The 9,807-nt window shown below is 36.7% G+C and overlaps 3 protein-coding genes across 4 annotated transcripts; 2 read left to right on the forward strand and 1 right to left on the reverse strand.

Moving 5' to 3' along the window:
- Window positions 1-1,318: 1,318 nt before the first annotated feature.
- On the forward strand, window positions 1,319-3,882 carry LOC17898343 (serine-threonine kinase receptor-associated protein). Its single transcript, XM_006305197.2, has 7 exons — window positions 1,319-1,730; window positions 1,983-2,118; window positions 2,232-2,313; window positions 2,660-2,835; window positions 2,915-3,052; window positions 3,146-3,285; window positions 3,526-3,882. The coding sequence occupies exons 1-7, from the start codon at window positions 1,613-1,615 to the stop codon at window positions 3,765-3,767; spliced, it is 1,032 nt and encodes a 343-aa protein (XP_006305259.1). The 5' UTR covers window positions 1,319-1,612; the 3' UTR covers window positions 3,768-3,882.
- Window positions 3,883-4,097: 215 nt separating this feature from the next.
- LOC17898060 (probable histone H2A variant 3) lies at window positions 4,098-5,450 on the forward strand. Its single transcript, XM_006304209.2, has 2 exons — window positions 4,098-4,321; window positions 4,955-5,450. Exons 1-2 carry the CDS (start codon window positions 4,214-4,216, stop codon window positions 5,249-5,251), a joined length of 405 nt encoding a protein of 134 aa, XP_006304271.2. The 5' UTR covers window positions 4,098-4,213; the 3' UTR covers window positions 5,252-5,450.
- Window positions 5,451-5,495: 45 nt separating this feature from the next.
- LOC17897672 lies at window positions 5,496-8,390 on the reverse strand. 2 transcript variants are annotated; one of them, XM_006305794.2, is made up of 7 exons: window positions 8,019-8,390; window positions 7,641-7,924; window positions 6,852-7,541; window positions 6,628-6,756; window positions 6,344-6,547; window positions 6,050-6,250; window positions 5,496-5,963 (listed from the first exon to the last, which is right to left on the reverse strand). In XM_006305794.2, exons 1-7 carry the CDS (start codon window positions 8,290-8,292, stop codon window positions 5,847-5,849), a joined length of 1,899 nt encoding a protein of 632 aa, XP_006305856.1. In that variant the 5' UTR covers window positions 8,293-8,390; the 3' UTR covers window positions 5,496-5,846. The 2 variants fall into 2 exon arrangements, with proteins under 2 accessions (XP_006305856.1, XP_023644399.1); XM_023788631.1 differs by having other exon boundaries at window positions 8,015-8,258.
- Between the last annotated feature and the right edge of the window lie 1,417 nt (window positions 8,391-9,807).

Raw genomic sequence — 9,807 nt, forward strand, 5'->3', positions numbered from 1 at the left:
TACAAGAGAAATCAAAGTGTCTTATCTCTCTACAAGTACCAAAACTTTATATAAACTATTCACCTTGGCCAAGTACTCTCACTTCTTCTTGGTATCAAGTTTTATCAAGAGAGGAAGAGAAGATGCACACAAGATTTATCAAGTTTATTGTTATCGATATGACGGCACATTGACACAACCTATATTATGTCAGGATCTTGTGCCTGGAATCTACTAGATCAGTTAGAGATTAGTAACCCCAAAAAGCTCCTTACAAAGCCCCCATGGTGTTTGTCTATCTCTCGACTTATACCAACCTTAATATAAACTATTCACCTTGTGGACTTGTACCCTCTTCCTCTTCAACGCAAAAGGCACCCTCCTTTAAAGCTTTCAATGGTTTGTCAAAGAAGCCCTCACTTAGAGAATGGTCACATGCCTTGAGGTTTTAACTAATTTGTAATTTCTTTATCATGTGCTTTGTTTGTCTTAATCATATTATAATGCTAGTAATATCTAGTAATATTGTCCATGCAAATAACCAAAAGGGTTTCTAGGAACTCCAAACAATCATACTTGTTTTTTTTTCATTTCCAATTTGCAAATCATCAAAAGAGTTTCTAAATTATCATGTTTTTTAAAACAAAATTATTAGAAAACATCTTCCTACCAAAAAATAATAATTAGATAACATACTCCCTCTGTTTCTAATAGATTGATGTTTTGAGATTTTTTTTTGTTTTACAAAAATTGATTTTGTAGATTAAAAACCTAAAATGATTATTTTACTTTTTATGTTTCTCTACATGTCATGCTATTAATGGTTTATATTTTCTTTTTCTACCCATAAACAATTATAAATTAATTAATAAATAGAAACTTTATTTTTTCTTAATAAGTGTGAAAATCTTAGAACATCAGTCTATTAGAAACAAAGAGAGTATTTGTTATTACTGACGCATTTAATATTCCCGCGTGAATTTAAAATTTATAATCTCACTCGGTGACACTCTTTTTCTTATCTACGAAAATGTTACCCAAACTTTTCTTTTCCATTTTGCAACCCCCTACCATGTATATTCATAATAACAAAATTACTCTAATGTTTGTAAGTTAGAACTGTAATGGTCCCAACAGTAAACAAAGGAAAGTGCATTTTTCATGTGAAAAGGACACAAATCTTGCTCAAAAAAAATAAAAGGACACAAATGTAAAGCAAAGAAATAGAGGGCCGCTTATGCAATACATAAGAAGATACGGGAAGTACCCTAATATTAATTCCAAATCTATAAATTAGTATGGTTCTCCTTCTCCTTCCCGATGTAGAAATCCCTAAAACTGGGTTTACTGTTTGTACAAAATAAAAAAAGCACCCCATTCTTCTGCAAATTTCCCCCTTTTTTCTTTCTTCTGTAGAATCTTCAGCAATTAACATTACACTGTAGCTTCAGAATTTTTCTATATCGATCGAAGCGTTTTTCTTTTAGATTTGTAGAAATTAGAACAAAAAAAACAAAAAAAAATTAGAACCTTTTAGGTGTTCAATTACTCGGAATCTAACTTCAATCGTTTGGAATTGAAAAAACCTTTACTTGAATTTCAAAGGGGTTCGATCAATTAGGGTTTAAGACAAATGGATAAGAAGAAGGTGACCATTCCACAAGTCTGCCATGGCCATTCAAGACCTGTTGTGGATTTGTTCTACAGTCCAATCACGCCTGATGGTTTCTTCCTCATCAGTGCCAGCAAAGGTAAATACTACTTTTGAAAAATTTGATTTTTTTTTCTGTCATGGGGTCTGTTGTAGTTCCGAGAACTTGTGCAAAACTCATCTTGATCGAATTGAGTAACATACTAGGATGTTTTGGTTGGTGGGTATTTATAAATGGATTAGCTTTTGTGGCAACTCTAGTATTTGAGTTTACATGCTTGAATTGCTCATATTTGTTTTGGAGCTTTTAGAGTTCTGGGAAACTGAGAATATTTGTGTTTTGATGGTATAGATTCACATCCAATGTTGAGGAATGGCGAAACTGGAGACTGGATTGGTACATTTGAAGGGCATAAAGGTGCAGTTTGGAGTTCTTGTCTGGATAACAATGCATTGCGTGCTGCATCTGCTTCAGCCGATTTTTCAGCGTATGTGTTTCATTTATTTTGGTTCAGTATTATGTTGTTTTTCTGATATACAACTACAGCATACATATCTGTTGGCTAATCATCTAAATTTTTTGTTATATTGTTTTGTCCAGCAAACTTTGGGATGCCTTAACAGGGGATGTGCTGCATTCTTTTGAGCACAAACATATTGTTCGAGCATGCGCTTTTTCAGAGGTTTGGTCAACTTACTTACTATCTCTATGCAGCTATACTCGATTTCTTAACTGGGGTGGTTTTGTTCTGTAAAATCTTCTATGATGTTAAGTGAGTGAATTAAAAGAATCGGAGTTAGCTGAATGTATATACTGGAGTACTACAATCCTTGTTGCTCTTATGCGACTTCAAGTCATCTTTATATCATCTCTGTGATTTCAGTTATCGGTTGTGGGCAGGCTTGTTATTTAACAGCTCTTAGTGTAGCATTTACTGTAGGAAATCTAAGTCGAAGTCTTTTGAGATTTGGGTTAATTAGGTGATAGTGGATTTCCAGATTAATTGATTGACATTTTTCTTTCACTAGGATACAAAATCGTTGCTGACAGGAGGATTTGAGAAAATTCTTCGGGTTTTTGACATGAACCGGTTGGATGCACCTCCTACAGAAGTTGATAAATCTCCTGGTTCTATCAGAACTCTCACATGGCTTCACAGTGATCAAACAATATTAAGTTCATGCACTGACATTGGTGGTGTAAGGTATGAACTAAACATTGCTGCAGGTTATGGGATGTGAGATGCATAAAATAAGGCATAACTTGATAGGTCTTTTATGCAGGTTATGGGATGTGAGAAGCGGGAAAATTGTCCAGACATTAGAAACTAAGTCTCCTGTCACCAGTGCTGAAGTGAGCCAAGATGGGCGGTATATAACAACTGCTGATGGATCAACAGTTAAATTCTGGGATGCAAATCAGTAAGTTGTCTTTGCAGGAAAAGAATCAGATCTTTCTTATTACCCTTTCAACTTGCTCAAACTCTTATCTTTGTTTTCTTTATTTTTCACAAGTTTTGGACTACTGAAGAGTTATGACATGCCCTGCAATATTGAATCTGCGTCTCTGGAGCCAAAGTCTGGTGAAAAGTTTGTTGCTGGTGGAGAGGATATGTGGGTTCGAGTGTTTGATTTCTACACTGGCGAGGAGATTGGTGAGTGACTCTCAAAACATTTATGCCATCGTATTCAATAAGTTGGGCGTTTAAGAAGCAGGATTTAATTAGTATTCAATAAGGTCATAATCTTGTCGTAGCATCTACGTTTGTCAGTATGGTTGGAGTTTCTGATCTTGTTAGCTTTATAGATCTTTGAAGTATGGGTTCTTAAGGCTCCTGTGAGGTTTTGGTTTTGGTTATTTTCTTCTGATTGTGTCGTCTTTTGTCTGAACATAGGATGCAACAAGGGACATCACGGTCCAGTACACTGTGTGAGGTTTACTCCCACTGGAGTGTCCTATGCCTCGGGATCTGAAGATGGAACCATCAGAATCTGGCAGACGACTCCCGCAAACTCGGAAGAGAATGAAACAAGCTCGAGGAGAGTGAAGCATAGTGTGGATGAAGTTTCAAAGAAGATTGAAGGCTTTCACATCAACAAAGAAGGAAAAACTGCAGAGAAACCATCTGATACTTAGCCAGAATGAGCTTATAAAATTCCTTAATGTTGTCTTTAATTCTTGAGTCGCTGTGTTTTGATTCTGGACTTAAAAAAAAAAAAATACAGAGAAAACAAACAAAGATATCTCTCTCTCCCTTTGAATCAAAGCAAATTAAAATGTCTCTATCGTTTTGTTTTTCAGGGGTACTTTTCAATATTAAGCAAACTTGGGGACGAATTTGTGATTAAGGACAATTTTGACTTTACATTGGGCCTGGGCTTTTTCGCTGTGGGAAGTGTAATTAGGTATGGGAAGAAGGGTAAAATAGTCAACTGGAGTCCATAAACCGACTTCTCGATCTCTCTCACTCTCTCTCTCTCTGGGAAATATCAATCGACTTCTTCGCGAGCTCATTCTGGTGCGATCTCTCTCTCTCTTTTCTTATCTGCGAGCGTTTTCACTGTGAGACTTTTGGCGGGAAAATGTCGGGGAAAGGTGCTAAGGGTTTGATTATGGGGAAACCCAGCGGCAGCGACAAGGATAAGGATAAGAAGAAGCCTATCACTCGTTCTTCTCGAGCTGGTCTTCAGGTTTTTACATCTCTCTCTCTCACTCTCTATTCTCCCTTTGTGTGTTTTATTTTGGAATCGAGCTTTCTTGTATGCATGAACGTTGAGTAGATCGCGTAAAGTTTCGGATCGATGAGATTCTGAGCTAATTTTAGTATTTTGTTATGAAATCGAGACATTGGGATGCGAGATTTGGGATTCTATTGTCTAATCTGTTAGAGACTGCTTCGTTGAGCTTTTGTTGTTGATATCGACCCCGATCTTTTGATTCGCTGTGATTGGGTCTTTCTCTAATTTGTTGTTAATTTAGCTCTCTCTAGCTCATGAATTCGGAGTCTTCTTGTGTATAGATTGTTGTAAAGAACAGGGGATAATGGAGATTTGAGTATTCATCTAGGAATAGTCAATAGTCATGCTACTTGAGAGCAGTTTAAGCTCGTAGCAGCAACTAATAGCTTGATTTGGTTCATCAATCTGTGATTTCTTATACCACAAGCTCTGAGATTTTTCATTGATAAATTCATTAATATTGTTTAGTGTTGTGGTTCTCAGAGTGTATAAGCGCTTTTGCTAATGATTGATAGACATTACTGTTAACATTTTTAGTAAGGTCTAATATACTATCTTATTGTGCTGATTGATTCCTTTGTGCAGTTCCCTGTGGGCAGGGTGCATCGTCTGTTGAAGACTAGGTCCACTGCTCATGGAAGGGTTGGAGCGACTGCAGCTGTTTACACAGCAGCGATATTGGAGTATCTGACTGCAGAAGTTTTGGAGCTGGCTGGTAACGCGAGCAAGGATCTGAAGGTGAAACGTATCTCGCCGAGGCACTTGCAGCTTGCGATTCGTGGAGATGAAGAGCTCGATACTCTCATCAAAGGAACTATAGCTGGTGGTGGAGTCATCCCTCACATCCACAAGTCTCTCATCAACAAATCCGCCAAGGAATAGATGTTTAGTTACCGCATATGTCATGTTTCCCTTTTCTTGTTTCTAAGTATTTCGAGAGTCGTGTTTGATAAGACGCTAGAGAGCTCTTTTAGGATCGTTTGCTATTGTTCAATCGGCGTACTTTGTGTTAGAGACGTGAGTCGATTTATCCATCTTTAAACATGTATTCGAATGATTCTCTAAAACCCATTTCTGACTACCTCACTGGCTTGTTTGTATCAAAGTAACAGTTCATCACCGGAGAAGCATGAAAGCAAATTCATTGGTAAAGATTTGTATTTTCACTGAACAGGAATCATATTTACATTTATTCATAATAAAACGACAGGTTGTGTTTGAGAAACGTTGGGCTGATAATATTCCCATGGCCTAATTGAACGCAGTCGCTCCAACTTTGTGCTTCCCAAGTAAGCCTCTTTGTAGCAATTCTCGTTGTAGCGATTCAGGTTGGAGTTTTGATCCCTTTAAGAATTTACTGATGCCTGATTTACTCAGACGAATGAACCACGAAAAGTCACATTCTTGTGTTGAGAGCATTGATATCTTGCAGACGGTGTTTCATCAAACGCTTTCTTTGGCATGGTTTTATGTGGTCTTAGGAGTTTGGTAGTTTAGGTATCAGTCTGCAAATGAAGGAACTCAGAGCAGAAACAAGTGTTGTAGGACACTCCTCATGTGGCAGATGGCCGCAACCAGAGATCTCTACTAGTCTCTGTGCACGCACACAAATACATAGACTTAGATTCAAGATAGTGAAACCAAGTTATGAAAGTCTTGTTTTGAGGATATTAAACTTACAGAATTGTTGAGTTTCGAAGCCAGAGCTTTCGAGGATTTTAAAGGAACAAGAGTATCTTGAGCCCCAGCAACAACTAACATTGGAAGCTCCCCCATGGATTTTAACAGAGCTGATGCATTTTGAGATGAAAGTATCATTTCATATGATAACTTGCTTATCTCATTGAGTGCTTCATCCCAAGCTTCTAAACATAGTGGAGCCTGAAAATGTGTAATCCCACAAGAAAGGCATCAAGTAAAGGTAGCTGCTTAAGTGACATTGTATGGATGGTTATAAGTGAGACTAGTTGTTACTTTGTAGAGCATTGTGACATCAGTGGTTAGCTTGGTGGTGTCACACCATGCACGCCGGTTCACCAATTGGGTTATCTCGGTTCGCAATAAAGGACGGACCAAGTGCTTCTTCCTGAGTGAAGTATGAAGAAGTATCCTAGCAAAAGCAGGAACTACTTCTCTTGATAAGCTAACGTTTATCAAAACCACCCCTTTGATTCTGATCTGTAAGCAACAAGGATATTGTCAGAGGCAGTAACTTACCAAAGCCATAAGCTTCTAATTCTTAAGGATCTGTTTCTTACATTGGGTTTTAAGGTAGATGCTTGTATTCTTTCGGCAGCCTTGAGAGCAAGCAAACCACCATCGTCATGGCCAACAAGTACCACTGAAGAAAATCCCATCTCCGAGCAAAAGGAAAGAAGTAGATCGACCTGTGAATCAATTATGTCAAAAGATATGGGAGATGAGCAAGCTATCACAACTTATACAGAACATATTCAACTGTTACATATTTAAAGAAACCAACCTGGCTTTCGAGGTTGTAAGGGTTTGCTAGATTTCTCTTCTCCCAATCTTTCCTGATAGGCCTAGAGGTCAATCCCCAACCAGGCCGGTCATATGCAACAACTCTGCAACCTAGCTGATGAGACAAACTTCCCATTACATGTCTCCATGAGAAGACTCCTCCTCCAAATCCATGAACTAGAACTATACCAACATCCTCATTCCCCTCCAAATTCTCCCCAGGGTTCATAGAATCCACTTGGTTTATATCATCCTTATTGAAAAGGCTAATGGGTGTGGTTTGGTAACTGGCTAACAGAGGATCATATAACGATGATCTATCGGGTTGAATAGTGTAGCTTCGATGCAAATGACTGCTCTGAGTTTGGGAGATTAAGTTTGACATCTGCTTGTCTAGTACTCTAGGCCTACTCACATTCATTTCCGCTGCAGAACTAACGGATGAAGTATGAGGAAGAATAGACGGTGAAGTACACTGCTTGTAATGGACAGTTAAGCCTTGGATCTTGATGAATAAACTGTCTGCATTTGCAAGCAGTCTTGGTTGCAGCTCCTCTCTATCCAAAGATGTTCCCCTGAAAGAGTTTTGTCTGAATTCACCGCCATAGGTTAAGATTTTGCAGTTTGATCGAGTAAAAGATTGACGATAAGCCTTCTTGTAACCAGAAAAACCAGATTTACATGAAAGAACCTGCAAGACACCATAGAAAAGAGTAAGCTTTAAGTCTCCAAACACAATAATCTCAAGCTAACAAGTGAAAAAAAACAAGAGATTAAGCAGCATTATTACAGCTTCTTGGTCAATCTTGTGGTACATTAGCTTCCTTCTAGCTCCACAGCTCGTTCGATAAGCTACCACAACATGAGCTAGTCCAAAAACCACAGAGGAAAGTAACAAAATTGGCATTCCCCATGAGATCTTGAGGTTATAGACCTTAGCCTCAAGATGAGAATTCACAGTGAAAACACAAGTCTTAACCAAAAGAAGAAGTATCCCTCCAAAGGAAGATAACATCACAGTCTCAAGATAAACACCATAAGCTAATCTTGCGTCTTCACAGAACCAATAGAGACCTGTAAGTTTCATCATCAATGGAAAAAGCTTGAGCCATATATCAAAGCAAGTGTTGGGAGTAGTAATAAAGTGAGAGAATGAGTCCGTACGTACAGGTAATGACGAGAGATCTGAGGAAGGAGATGAGAGGTACATCAACGAGAGAGCTCTTGAAACTGTAATGACGAAGATGCTCTGCAGCGGAGTAGTGGCACGTGAGGCACGTGATGCTAGAGACGATAAGACAAGGAACGACCACATCAGCCACCGTGATAAGAACCGGCAGAGACGAAGCTAACAGAGACGCCATCATTGCTGCGACAAAGAACATCGTCCGTACACATCTCCGTGCTTTCTCCGCCACGATCCACGACTTCCACGCCGCCATTTGTTTTTGTTCTCTCTCAAAACCAAAAATCTCCGGCGGCGGCTAAAGCAACTTCACCACCACCATGTTTTATTTTTATTTTGGTTGCTTTTGGCTTACAAATTCAAACAAAAACGTTAAAGCTTTTAGGGGAATATATGTAAATCAGAATAAAAGTCGTAACGGGTTGATTTATTATTATAAGAAAGCAATTCAAAATTTTGAAACATATATATTTTTGTATATTAAAAAATATTATAGGAATGAGTTGTTATAAGATAAAGTAAAATAAAATGAATAATAAAATGATTAAATGGACAAAAAGAGACAGCAAAGACAAAGAAATGATAAGTGTGTTTGGAAGAAGAGTGGAACAATTACATAGAGAGAAGAGAAGCATGTGAATGTTTGGTTCACATTCGTAATATTATATAATTCTTCCAGCCATTTGTTTCTGTATTTGTTCCCCAAAGGTCAAGCTTTCTATTTAAAAACAAAAACAAAACAAGAAAAGCATTTTCACTAAATATAAAATTATAGAAATAAATCACGTAATAAAAAGCTTTTTATTTATTTTAGTTTTATAGAAATAAGGAAACATCAATTTTTGTAATAAAAGTTACTAATGGTAATCTTCGTCGAAGTCTATATTTTTTTCACTACGAAGTCGAGGCACTGGTCTAAACAATAAATTGTATGAGGCATTGGTCTAGACAATAAATTGTATGATTGGTATCGGCAAACGATAAGTGGTTTTTTTTACTGACTATTCAGACCAGATAAAAATGGTATTTTAGCTTCACCGAAATAAAGATTGACAAAAAAGAGTTTTCATTTTTTTTTATCTTTATTTTTTTTATGTGCAAATGTTAGAGCAGATCTTCTAGCACGAATTATTTGTACCAAGCCATATCATGTTATTTAGGTAAACAACGGGTTCATCATAATTGAGTTAATCTATGGGTGAATTAAATTTTTATACTCAGTTGACTGAAAAATTAAGAATATAGCATTGATAAGTGTATAATTAGTTCTCTCTCATCAACTTGTATAAGTGGACAAAAATATCCTTTCGCATCTAACAAATTATTTAGCGAGATAATGATATAAGTATCGACAATACTGTTTATCAAATACATAAGTAAAATTATGTTATAAGTTAGATGAATAACTATTGAATTACCATGATAACAATATATATATATACGTATAAGTTTATAAATATATCGTGTTAAATTGTTTTGTATCGCGATAATTTATGATTTGTGTGATAAGTTTATATTTACCGTGTTAAATCTAAATCCTAACCACTATTTTATCAACCCAAACCGATATATAATTTCGTTTTAATTGTAAAATCTAAACCCTAATCACTATTTTATCAACCCAAACCGATATATAATTCGTTTTAATTGTAAAATCTAAACCCTAACCACTCCTTTATAAACCCAAACCGACATATAATTTTGTTTTAATTGTAAAATCTAAACTCTAACCACTATTTTATCAATCCAAACCGATATATAATTTTGTTTT

The sequence above is a fragment of the Capsella rubella genome, unplaced genomic scaffold, assembly GCF_000375325.1.
Source record: "Capsella rubella cultivar Monte Gargano unplaced genomic scaffold, Caprub1_0 scaffold_1, whole genome shotgun sequence".
Lineage (NCBI taxonomy): Eukaryota > Viridiplantae > Streptophyta > Magnoliopsida > Brassicales > Brassicaceae > Capsella > Capsella rubella.